This window comes from Bidens hawaiensis, unplaced genomic scaffold (assembly GCF_021521415.1).
Source record: "Bidens hawaiensis isolate Kalapana, Puna unplaced genomic scaffold, B.hawaiensis_p1.1 tig00000888_1, whole genome shotgun sequence".
Classification (NCBI taxonomy): Eukaryota; Viridiplantae; Streptophyta; class Magnoliopsida; order Asterales; family Asteraceae; genus Bidens; species Bidens hawaiensis.
The window spans coordinates 3,667,099-3,680,309 of record NW_027491051.1 but is presented as its reverse complement, the minus strand read 5'-3'; the positions used below and the strand labels follow the sequence as shown (position 1 = coordinate 3,680,309).

Below are 13,211 nucleotides of genomic sequence, written 5' to 3'. Positions count from 1 at the left end.
GTCTCCCCTACTTTAGGAAATTTAGTCCCGAAATTAAAGAATACTATAACAACACCTTTAAAGTTTGAGGAAAAGAATATTTTAAAATAAAATTTAAATTTTATCATAACACCGAACTTTGAATAGTTAAAATAACGCTCCAAATGCAAATCCGATAAGGGCACTTATATATTGGATGTACCAGCAGCGTATCCACCATGTCCTTATCATCTTTACATTTGTTACGTTATCCCAACTACTTTCAATTCTATATATGACATACAATCTTACGCATCATGATTTCCATGCGAGGACTCTTCAAAAGAATTAAGAAAAACTGGTTTGAATAGTTGAATTGTATTTTCTGTGATGATTTTACAATGAAAAGAAGCCTAAATTTATAGGCATATACATTGGTGTAAACAAGGAATGCATATCAATTATAGACTGGCAATAAGGAGGAAATCGTGTCTTGATCCTTAAGTTTTGGGAGATGATGTTGACATTTGACTAATCCCACAAAATCCTCTATTAATTATTATTTCCTTTTTTGTGTTTTCTAACACTCCCCCTCAAGTTGAATGGTGGGATTTCCAAAATTCAACTTGACTAAAATATTACTGATAGTCCTCCCGGTGACAGCCTTCGTTAAGATGTCGGCAAGCTGGTCCTCTGAGCGAACAAATGGTAACTCTATGACTCCTGCTTCCAGTTTTTCTTTGATGATGTGTCTGTCTACTTCTATATGTTTTGTCCGATCATGTTGTACTGGATTTTCTGATATTTGAATGGCTGCTTTATTGTCACACATAATCTTGTTGGGTACTTTGGGAGGAAAGCCAATCTCAGTTAGGAGTTTTCTTATCCATAGTACTTTGGTTATGGCTCGTGCTATCCCTCTTCAGCTTCTGCGCTTGAAAGGGCAACCACTTTCTGTTTCTTACTTTTCCATGTAACAAGATTTCCTCCAACCAAAGTGAAGTAGTCTGAGGTTGACCTTCGAGTTTCTATATCTCCTGCCCAGTCTGCGTCGGTATACACCTGAATTTTTAAATGCCGATTATTTTTAAACAAAACCCTATGACCAACGGTTCCCTTAAGATATTTTATTATTCTACAAGCTGTCTCCATACGAGAAACTTGGGGTTGGTGCATAAATTGACTTACAACCCCTACCGCATAAGCTATATCTGGACGGGTATGTGAGAGATATATAAGTTTTCCTACAATCTGTTGGTATTTCCCTTTGTCTGCTAACTCTGCTCCTTCTTCCATATGAAGTTTGTGGTTTATCATCATGGGAGTATCAACGGGTTTGCAGTTGATCATTCCTGTCTCGGCCAATAGGTCAAGGATATATTTTTTTTGGCAAATAAATATCCCTTGTTTTGACCTTATAACTTCAATTCCAAGGAAGTATTTGAGTCGTCCCAAGTCTTTCATCTCGAATTCGGTGAACAAACTTTTCTTAAACCTTGTCATTTCTTCTTCATCGTTTCCTGTAATGATCATATCATCAACATATATAATCAAGCAGGTTATGAGTTTGTTTCTTTGTTTAAGGAACAAAGTATGATCTGAGTTACTCTGCTTAAACCCGTATTTCTTCATAGCTAGGGTGAATCTACCAAACCAGGCCCGAGGGGATTGTTTCAATCCATAAAGAGATTTCTTCAGACGACAAACTTCCCCGACTTTAAAGTTCTTTGTAAATCCAGGTGGAGCTTCCATATAAACTTCCTCCTTTAGCTCTCCATGTAGAAAAGCGTTTTTAACGTCAAACTGATGAAGCGGCCATCCTTCATTTGCAGCTATTGAGAATAGAACCCGAATTGTATTAATTTTGGCAACTGGAGAGAACGTCTCGGAGAAATCAATACCACATGTTTGGGTGTAGCCTTTTGCTACTAGACGAGCCTTATATCTTTCAACTGTACCATCTGGTTTATACTTAACTGTAAAGACCCAAAGACATCCAACCAGCTTCTTTTCTGATGGCAGAGCACACTTCTCCCATGTGTTATTTTTTATCAAGGCCTCCGTCTCTGTTTCCATTGCATCTTTCCAATTTTTAGATTTCAAGGCTTCTTCCGCATTTTTAGGGGTTTCTTTAGAACAAAGAGACGAAATAAATGCCTTTGCTTCGCTGGACAAGTTTCCTTTGGCTATGTTAGCCATAGGATACTTGGAACCTCGAGACTCCTTTTCTGGAGAATATCGTTTTAGTGGGATTCCTCTATTTGCTCTTGGTGGTAAAACATATCCTCCTTGTGTTTCTTCTTGTATGGATTCTCCCTGTTCCTATAGAGGTTCATCTTGCTCTTCACCCTGTTCCTGTAAAGGTTCATCCTGCTCTGGTCTTTCATGATTAGAAGCAATGGTATCTTGAGGAGATTCATTATATTCAGGATGATCAGAATAGTGAGAGTTACTTACCTCAGACATCAGGTTGGGAGGAGTCTCTTCGGTGGCACTGATGTTTGGGTCTACATATTGCGTGGACGTTTCAAGTGACTCATTGTGGCTTTTTTTCTCTACGACTGGAACATATGGGACATACTTCAACCAATTTAGTATGTCTAGACATTCTCTCACCCTCTGACCACATTGTTGGGAAGTGTAGTAATATTTAGTTTCAAGAAAGTCACAGTTCATAGTGGTGAACATGTGACGTGTCTTGGGATTGTAACATCTATACCCCTTTTGATTCACCCCATAACCGACAAACACACATTTTTTGGCACAAGGATCGAGTTTTAGTTCGATGCGATTTGGGTATATGGACAAAGGCCGTGCAACCAAAATCCGTGGTTGCAGGGTTAGAATGGAAGGAAGTTTGGTGAATTCAGATAAAGTTTGTAATGGGGTTTTTAGTTTAAGAATTTGGGTTGGAAGACGGTTTATAAGGTAAGTAGCGGTAGCAAGAGCTTCAAGCCAAAAAACTTTAAGGACTTGTGATTCGATTAGAAGGGCCCGGGTTATTTCTAATAGAATGCGATTTTTTCGTTCGGTGACACCATTTTGCTCTGGATTGTGTGGGCATGTAGTTTGATGAATTATCCCTTTGGTTTGAAAGAATTGTTTCATGGGGTTATTAACGAATTCCCTCCATTGTCGGATCGAAAAATTTGAATATTTTTTTGAAACTGAGTTTGAATCATGGTATAAAAAATGGTGAATTTATCAAGGACCTAATATTTGTTTTTAGGGAGTAAACCCAGGTCATTCGAGTGCAATCATCAACAAATATGACGAAATATCGAAAATTTTGCCCTCCAATTATTGGAGCAGGGCCCCAAACATCAGAGTGGATTAATGAAAAAGGTACATCAAGCCTTGTGTTATTTGGTTTAAAGGTTTTTCTATGGCTTTTATTTAGCTAACACGCATGTTTCATAATGTGACGTACATTTAGAAGGAAATAGTTTAGGAAATAAAATATGTAAATAACCCATAGACGGATGTACCAATCTTCTATGCCATAACCATGCTTCGCGTTTATTTGTTCCATGAGCAAGCATCACGGTACCATTTTGAGTCACCTCGTCCACTTAATATAGCCCATGTCTTTCAGTGCCACGCCTAATTATCACTCCCGTCCTGATATCTTGTAAGATACAAAATGTGGGTTGCATAAGAACCGAGCAATTTAGTTCTTTTGTTACATGACTCACTGATAAGAGTTTATGAGATAAGGAGGGAACATAGAGGCAATTTGAGAGCTTTAGTGTTGGAGAAATCTCAATTGTCCCCCCCGTTTTCACATCCATTTTCCCACCATTAGCCGTTTGTATATATGCTTTCATGGGTTTCTATGATGAAATTAGATCTGATAGTTCATAGGTCATGGTATCCGTAGTACCACAATCCAAAATCCATGATTTTTCTCGTTTTACACTATAGTTGTTAACCATGTTTGCACTTCCATTAACTGTTGGGTTGTTTTTGCAATTTTCAAAACTCCTTTTTATAAAAAAAATTAATGAGGCTGTTTCTGCCCAATCATTTTCCCCAGAGACTAAATTGGAACTATTAAAATTTGGTGAAAAAAATGAAGAAGAGGTGTCTGAGGTATCTTCCTCAAACCCGCTACCTATTTCCATTGAGAATCCGACATCACCATCACGGTCATCATCATTTTCCTTTGCCGCCGCTATGCCTCCGAAACCGGTGCTACGGTTTACAGTCGTCGGCGGCTTCCCGATTGCCTGTTGTGGATGCTTTCCCTTTCTCCTGTCCCGTAGACTTTGTGCCTTTCTTGTGACCATCGGACCACCACTCGGGATATCCGACGAGTCTAAATCATTGCTCCTTTGTATGCTTTGACATACCACAGTGGTCACATTTTAGGTGAGATTTGTCTTCTCTGTCTACTAATCCAATTTTTTTCCCGTCGGCCCGTCGATATCCTTTTATCGCAATCACCAACCCTTCTGTTTGGTAGCCATTAGACCCGCTGCGATGCCATGTGTGTCATTAAGAGGTGTTCCAAGAATATTTTGGTGAGCAGCCTCCTTGCGAACGATGGCGTATGCGGCTTCCGTCGTCGGAAGTGGTTCTGACCGGAGTATTTCCCTTTTTATAGGGTCATACTTTCGATCAAGGGCGTTCAAGAACTGAAAAATTTTTTGCTCAGATCTGATTTTCGAATATGTTTGGATATCTGCTGGACAAGTCATTGGGTTTGGATCGATTCGATCGATCTCTCCCCATACCCCTTGAAGGGTGATCCAGAAATCTTCGAGAGAACTATTGTTTTGTTTGATGTCATTAGCCTTGACATGGAGATTAAAGGTTTGAAGTTTGTCTCGTCCACTGCTGTAGGTTATTGCTAAGGCATCCCACAACGTTTTTGCTGTGGGAAAATCGGTTAGTTTGCTCGCAAGGACAGGTTTGATGTTTTGAATTAACCATGAAAAAACGACTAAGTCGTCTTTTTCCCACTGCTCGTAGGTTTCATGATTTTGATCTGGTGGATTTGAAGTTAAATGTTTCAGCAAGTTTTTTGATCTTCCGCCTATGGCGACCCAATTCATCCGGTTCCATAGAGCATAATTTTGACTATCTAGTTTAAGATTGATCCGTAAACTATCAGATAGTTTTGGGCTTTTTTGTTGGTAATTTTTGAACAGATTGGCTAGTTGTAAGGTGAGGTCATTTTCCGAGTTGCCGTCGTCGGACATGGTGGCACGGTTATGACAGGTTGCTAACTTGGGTAGATGATAAGCATATTAAAAACCATGCTCTGATACCATCTTCAAAAGAATTAAGAAAAACTGGTTTGAATAGTTGAATTGTATTTTCTGTGATGATTTTACAATGAAAAGAAGCCTAAATTTATAGGCATATACATTGGTGTAAACAAGGAATGCATATCAATTATAGGCTGGCAATAAGGAGGAAATCGTGTCTTGATCCTTAAGTTTTGGGAGATAATGTTGACATTTGACTAATCCCACAAAATCCTCTATTAATTATTATTTCCTTCTTTGTGTTTTCTAACAAGGACTTCTATAATTATGTTCCGGACCATAATTATTTAGATCGTCGGATGGTCCACATGAATTTTGAGAAAACAAAAATTTTAAGGAGTTTTAATTTAGAATACCAGAAAGTCACCAAAGTATAAAGTAATTTCAAAAGTTGCAGTGAATTTTAATAAAGCAAAGAAATTTTAAGACGATTTTTAGACGTAAATATATAAGTATTTAAAGTTGAAGAAGGGGTAGCTTATATAGAGTTAAGGTTAATGAGGGTAAAGAAATAGGATAAAAGTAAGCTTCAATAAACGATCTATTTAATCAAAAGAAATTTTATTTATTAGATAGTAGGTAAATTGTTCAAATTGGAAATAATTCAAGGCCATAAAGAGGCGTTACAATACGTAATTAAGAAAAAGACAAAATAAAACTAAAATAGATAAGGAAAACGGCAAAAGTCTTCGGGATCTCTGTGTAGCTTAAGTGACGTGACTTGAAGCACCATGAGCAGTTGCATTCATAGGGGTTGTAGCAGTAGATTGATTTGGGGTAGCTTGAATAACATGAGCTTGAACAATTTGCAAGAATGTTGTTTGGTGGAAATATGTCTGCTAAACTTGAGCTTGTGGTTGAACTTGATTGATGGGAGGAGCTTGAGGGACATGAGGTTGATGGGTTTGAGCCGGGTAAGCATGGGTCAAGTAGTCGGGTGTAGTCATAGTTTAGGTTTGATGGGCATGGATAAGATGAGGGCACAAATTACGAAGATGACTTGGGTCCTTACAATGGTAGCAAGCACGGGTATTAGGAACATCAGGTTGAGCATGCGGGGTAGGTTGTTGCAAAACAACTTGTGCAGTAGGCGGGACACGACATGTGTTAGCAAGATGGCCATAACGGTTACATTGGGTGCAACGACGGCATAGGCATTTAACCGAGTGATGATGGTTACAAATGGAGCATGATTGAAAAGGACCAAGGTAAGGTTTCTTGTTTGAGGATACTTGCGGATGGGTTTGTCACACCCCGACCAAAGGCGGCGGAACATGCCGGGGTGCAACAATTGCTCATAAGCGCATGACACTATTTAAAGCGATAATATTTAACAAACTCATTTCACTTCACAACGTCGAAAATGTCACATAACCAAATATTCGTAAGTCAAATACAACAAAATATAACAAAACATAGCAAATCAAATATATTTCATTTTTGCTAATATCCTAACGATATTTGTGACGTTTTCTCCTCCAAACTCCAAATCAACCTAGATGCAAACCTGTAACATTTCATAAACTAAAGTTTGTCAACACAAAGGTTGGTGAGCAATTCATAAGTTTGAACATATAAGTATATAGTAAGAAAATGCTACAAAACTTGTATACGAACGATAAATAAAAGCAATAATTTGGATAAAATCACTAATAGAATTACGTTAGCGACACCTAACCATAAGGGATGCCACATAGTCTAGGATTTTATAGTTATCGTTAATTGCATTACATTAACGACACCTTGCTATAAGGGGATGCCAAATAGTCTAGATTTTATAGATCAACCAACCAAAAGCGATAAACACATAGGCATATAATCATAGAACACCAAATCAAGCATTAAACATTTAGTTTAGATAAGATGAAATGTCACCCCCAAAACCAAAGTTAGAAAACAGGGGATGAATGTATTCACATTCAAGTAATAAACTTGAAAGATGGTAATTTGAAGATTTGCCGGAACGACAAGTTTAACGTATGAAGCCTAAAGAAAAGAAAGTCTTGGATTTAGAAAGGTTGTCTTGAAGCTCCTTAAATAGAATTATTGTTGCAAAAACTAAACAATTAAAGTTCAAGATTTAAAATGTAACTATTTAAGAATTTATAACAATAACCCTTTAAAAAGGTAAGTTTGCTCGAAACCGGGTTAAAGTATCTAACCTTAATATTTACTTAACCTATCTTAAGTAATAAGGTGAGAAAAATGCTAAATGCGAGTTCCTTTGGGACAAAGATACTAAAACGGGTCTTTAACGAGTGTTCGGGTTGTTGGTTCGGGTCTTGATAATTGGTCAAACCCAAAGTCAACTTTCCAAAATAATGAATGTTATGAGATAACTCAATAAAACTTTATAAGACTTAACCAATTATGTAGATCTATTGTTTTAGAACTAACAACATACGTTAAGTGAGTGTTCGGTTTTGTCGATCCAAACTATGTTATGAGATCAAGTTGGATCCAACATTTCCAAGTACTTAAGAAAATAATTAAAATCAGTTTGTAAACTATTTTTAAAGAAATATACAAGTCTTGATAGCTAAAAACACACTTGTGTGTCTTAAGCGAGTAAAAATCGGATTGGTTCGGTTTCCATCTCACAGTACGTTCCTTGATGGTCTCCACATGCCCAAATAACCAAGAACTTGTATAAATGAATTTAAAAACTTAAATCTAACATTAAGCATCTTTAAAACCATTATTTATCAAAACTAGTAACAAGTTCGGTTCACGGTTTGGACTATTTACGGTTAAACCGGGGTTAGTCTCTACAAACCCCCACCATAGAACTTCATAAATATGACAAACAAACTAAAAAAAAAAGAGAATAAGTTAAACAAGATTAATATGTGCAACAAGTTATGTGTGTGTATATATATCAAGAACACGAAGTCCTCCATGAAGCCTTGCCTTACGAGGTCCGAAACTTAACCAACCGGAGTCGAAGAAGTAACTACCAAAGGTAACAAGGGGTGTGTATTATATATATATATGTGTATGTGTGTGTGTGTGTTGTACCACCATATTCAAGTATTAATAAGATTATATAAACTAATTAGAATGAAAGATTAAACTCCGTTTGACATTTGGAAGTCAAACCTTCAAGAACACTAAGAAAATAACAACCTTGAATCTATGGAGTTTGAGAGAGAATTTGGAGATGTAGCAAGAGTAAAATGAATAAGATGGGTGTGTATATATAGGGAAGGAGTGAAGGGTTGGGTATAAAGATTCTTTTATGGTTTGAATGAAAATTGGTATGTTTAAATGGTCAAACAATGCATAATATAAAAATCCAATATTTTAAATATTTTATATATTCTAAATGACAAAATCCAATATTTTATATATTTGAAATGTTCGGGTTACAAACAGGTCGGGTTTACATAACAAAAGTGACCTAAAATTGACGAATGTCACAGGGTTGGATTTGTCGCAGCAAGGTTCTTATGTTTCTTGTTGTGAGGATGAGTGGAGGTAAATGGTTTGTAGTCACCAACAGATGAATTAGTGGAAAAAGTTGAATATGTTGCATTGATGTTTTGAATTTGCGTCACTATCCTAGGGATCGCAGCAGCTATCTCTTTGGCTATGTAAACAGCTATACGGTGGTGGTGAGAACCAAACGATTGATGTCGAGGATGACGGTGGTTTCTTAATTGAGACATTTTACGAGGACCAAAAATGAGGATTTATAAGATAAAAGGTAAATTGAGGAAATCATAAGAGTAGAAAAATGTTTAACTTATAATAATGTTGCCTTAAGAAGTAAGAGGAATTGCGTCATGAGGATTAAAAGTAAAAGTTTATAAGATGAGGGGGGTACATTGCATAATTAGTTATTAGTTGATGTAGTCAATATGATTAATGTGTGATGACTACACGAGGAGATAAGTCAGTTTAAAATTTATTTGTTTAAGTTAAATTTAAATAAACTAACGAAATATAAATTGTGTGTTGGCCTCCCATGAGCTTTCCATGGCAATTTTAATGGCCCAACGAACTAACGGATAAACACAACTGAGTTGGACAGCCCATGAGCGTTACATGGCAATTTGATTGTCCCAACTAATTAATGAATAAACAATGCAATGAAGTTTGTAGGACCAATGAGCATTACACAGCATTTTAACCGACCAAACTAAATAACGAACTATCGAAATAAATATGGGTAGTCGGAGTATCTTGTGAATCACCACGTTCGATTACTCCAACAAAAATTTGATAACAAGTTAAGAAATGGATAGTAGGAGTGCTTATGGGCACCATGGATTTTCACCCAACTAACCATTTAATAGCGGAACACAATAATCGGGAAAACCGAGTTTAGCCACGAACCACTGTGAATTCGGTTTAAAAATATTATAGGGATGTAACCACTAATGTGGTCACGGTTGACATCATAGGGTGTCGGTTATATGGCATTTTTAGGTCTCGCTCGGGTCCATGGGGTTGAGTATTGTGGTCAGGTCATCACCCAGGTAAGGAATAGCGTCTTACCTTTGGTTCTTGGAACCGTTTTGCCAGTGCTCAACTCACAATTTCTCTCCCCTTTTCATTTGTGATGGGGACATGCCATATAGCCTAGCCCTAAGGTGTACGAGTGAAAACAACAGGTGGGAATTCTTAAGGAATTTCCCGAAAATAAAAAAGCAATCTAATTTTGAAAAGTTTTCTTTCAATGTTGAGGCATAGCCTCGGAGTTTGTGTGTGTGTGTGCATAACAATACAATAATAAATAGTCATTAAATAATTATCTAAGAAAGCTGTAAACAATTAATTTTGAACACATAAGGCAAACATATAAGCACGTATGGGGCTCCTAAGCATGCTACTAAGGCACCACTAACGACCTATCTTAAACCTTCGGCTCTGATACCAATCTGTCACACCCCAACCTACGGCGGAAATGTCGGGGCACGAACTGATTGTCACAACTCTAAAGGCTACTATCATGCAACATTATTTAAATGACAATATCTATTAATTAAATTAAGTTTTCAAATAAATTAAATACAAACAAATACATAATCCATAATCATACAACAATACAACTTATATCACAAATGATCTCGATTAATTTCCTGTCCAGTGCCTGGCATAGCTAAAGGGGCTTTAATCCTTACTCTTTATCCTCATCTTCGCCAGGCTAACGGGGCCTTACGGGGCCTTACTTATTCAGGGAGGAGAGTGGAGCCTCTAGAAGCACTGTTGAGAGGAAGATCTTTGGCCCCTCTTCATTATTCTCTACAGGGTCCCAAACCTTTCTTCAACATAGGTGACAAGGAGCGAGCCCCCGATGGAAGAGATCAAACACGGGAATAAGAAGTAATTTTCTAACTTAAAATCATCACTAAGTCTTCACCAACCTGCATTAAATCTCCACGATGACCTGCATATGCGTATAAAATAGAATTTTGTTAACAGCATATGTTGAGTGAGCAACACACCAGTTTAAATGTATAAATAAGTATTTGCAACAAGTTATATGAGAATAACAAATTAACCAAATGTGCAAACTGAGATGTCGACAAGCACAAAGGCTAACGACTGGCGTATGATCATACTAGACTGAGTTATGTTGGACCTCTCCGAATGCGGAAGCATATAAAGCAAATAAGCACATAAACAAGAAAGGTATAAGTTGTTAACACATAAGACAATAGTTGCAGTTTTAAGTATAAGTATATATATGAGAAATATATTTACGCATATGTCCCCAAACGTGGAAAAAGAAGTAAAATAGGGGAATGTGGTACTCACCTCAATATACGAGCAAATGTGAAAAGAGAATATTAAGAATGACGATTGTGGATCACGGGTTGACGATAAAGCCTAATAAAGATATTAGAATACGAAAATACTAAGTTAAGGAACTAGATCGATTAAGAAAGCTCGACAATTATAATTATTTTTAAGTTACATTTATACCTCTTTTTATCATAATTAATACACTAGTTATAAAAACATTATATGAAAAATTACTAGTTTGTTAAATAATAAACAAAGTACATTAATACTTGATTATATAAAAAATATTATATAAGTAAAACACATCATTAAGATTATTATTATTTTATTAATCTGTCTAAAAGTATATTATAATATTTAATATAATATATAAAAGTATTATACATCTTTAAAAAATTATAAGTTTGTTAAATATGCATAATGTTTACCTATACATATAAAACCTTTAATATTAGTTTACATGATATTATATATATATATATATATATATATATATATATATAATTACACATATAACGAACATATGCGGGGAAAAAACGTATCAGAGTCGGTTTTTATTAAGATAATTTATTTATTAGTTATTATTATATTTGTTATTTATTAAAAGGGTTTTAAAAATAAAATACTAAAAATAAACCTTAAACGGGGTGGCAGGGACACGAACTTGTGACCTGCCATCCCACCACAAACGTTTTAACCAGATTGGCTACCCAGAGACCTGCACTTTAAGTTAGAAACTAAAAATTATCAACAGACACAACATAGCAGAACCTGATTAAGAACCCTAACAACATCAATCGGTTAATCCGACCGATGTTGTGACAATAGAGGATAGGGCTTTCGTTTATATCGTTATCACGATCAAGACACACTCAAAATTTACCTAAAACCCTGATATCTGGTGGGTTAATTGCTCGTTGAAGCTGCCGGCCAAGGAGGGATCAAGAACACAAATCAAACAGACACGATAATATAAATGGCTTAGGGATTATGTAGGCGCTGATTAGGGGTACTAATTGTGTTTTTAATTGAATTATAGCACCCGATAACATGTATATCACGTGAAGATATGCGTCGGCCAATAATATGAAGAGAGGATACAAAATTGATTGATTATACATAATTAAAGTGTCAGCGTGACAATTAGGGAAAGTTTATTACGTATTGCGATTCAATTACCATTATTGAGATGAGAATTGAGGCTCAAGCTATGTAAATGGGTCATGGGTGGAGGGTTTGGATCCGGATACAGGTATGGGAAAAGGGTCATAGAATACTAATGTATTAATATATAATATTTTCCTTTTAGTCCTTAGAGTTTAAAGATGGAAACAAAAGAAGATAAATCTTGTATTTTGGGTTAATTATGTCAAAACTTAAAAGACATAATCATAAGGAATTAAGTATTTATAAACTAATCAATTTGGCTCGATAAACACAATTATTTTTATTTAATAACCCAAACATTGAACTGAGTCAGGTAAAAGTATAAGTTCGAAAACCCGAGTTCTTACAAAGGTGCAGTCTGAGGTACTTGCAGATGAAGGGCTAATGAATAAAAGAGAATTTTTGGGCAGCAAGCCGAGCTAAAAGATAAAACTCATGGTGTGAAAACTGAGTTTGACTGCATGTGGATTCCACGCCATGGAAAACTTAAAGGTCGAATCTTAGATGAAGCTCATAAGTCAAGATACTCGATCCATCCAGGATCCACCAAGATGTATCAGGATCTTAAGAGAGACTACTGGTGTCCGGGTATGAAGAATGATGTAGTAGATTATGTTAGTAAGTGCTTAACTTGCTTGTTAGTCAAAGCTGAACACCAGAAGCCTTATGGAAAGATGCAGATAAACATCATGATACCATCTGCGTGATAGTGGACCGTTTAACTATAAGTGTTCACTTTCTGCCTATACGAGAGGTTATCTCATCGGAAACGTTAGCAAATGTGTTCATAAAAGAGGCTGTGGCTAAACATGGAAAACCATTATCGATCGTGTCTGATTGAGATACTCGCTTTACTTAAAGATTCTAAAAGAAGTTCCATGAAACTATGGGAACAAGATTGAACATCAGTACGATGTATCATCCTCAAACATATAGGCAGTCTGAAAGGACTATTCAAACCCTTGAGGATATGATGCTGTAACATCCTACTTTCGGTTATAGTAATAAAATAAATTTCGTCTATTTTATAGTGGGTCGTTATCAGTTTAGATAAATAGAATA

General features: G+C 36.2%; 1 protein-coding gene across 1 annotated transcript; it reads right to left on the bottom strand.

Annotated features, from left to right (window-relative positions):
• Positions 1 to 4,400: 4,400 nt before the first annotated feature.
• On the bottom strand, positions 4,401 to 5,162 carry LOC143543808 (uncharacterized). Its single transcript, XM_077036047.1, has one exon. It carries the CDS (start codon positions 5,160 to 5,162, stop codon positions 4,401 to 4,403), a length of 762 nt encoding a protein of 253 aa, XP_076892162.1.
• Between the last annotated feature and the right edge of the window lie 8,049 nt (positions 5,163 to 13,211).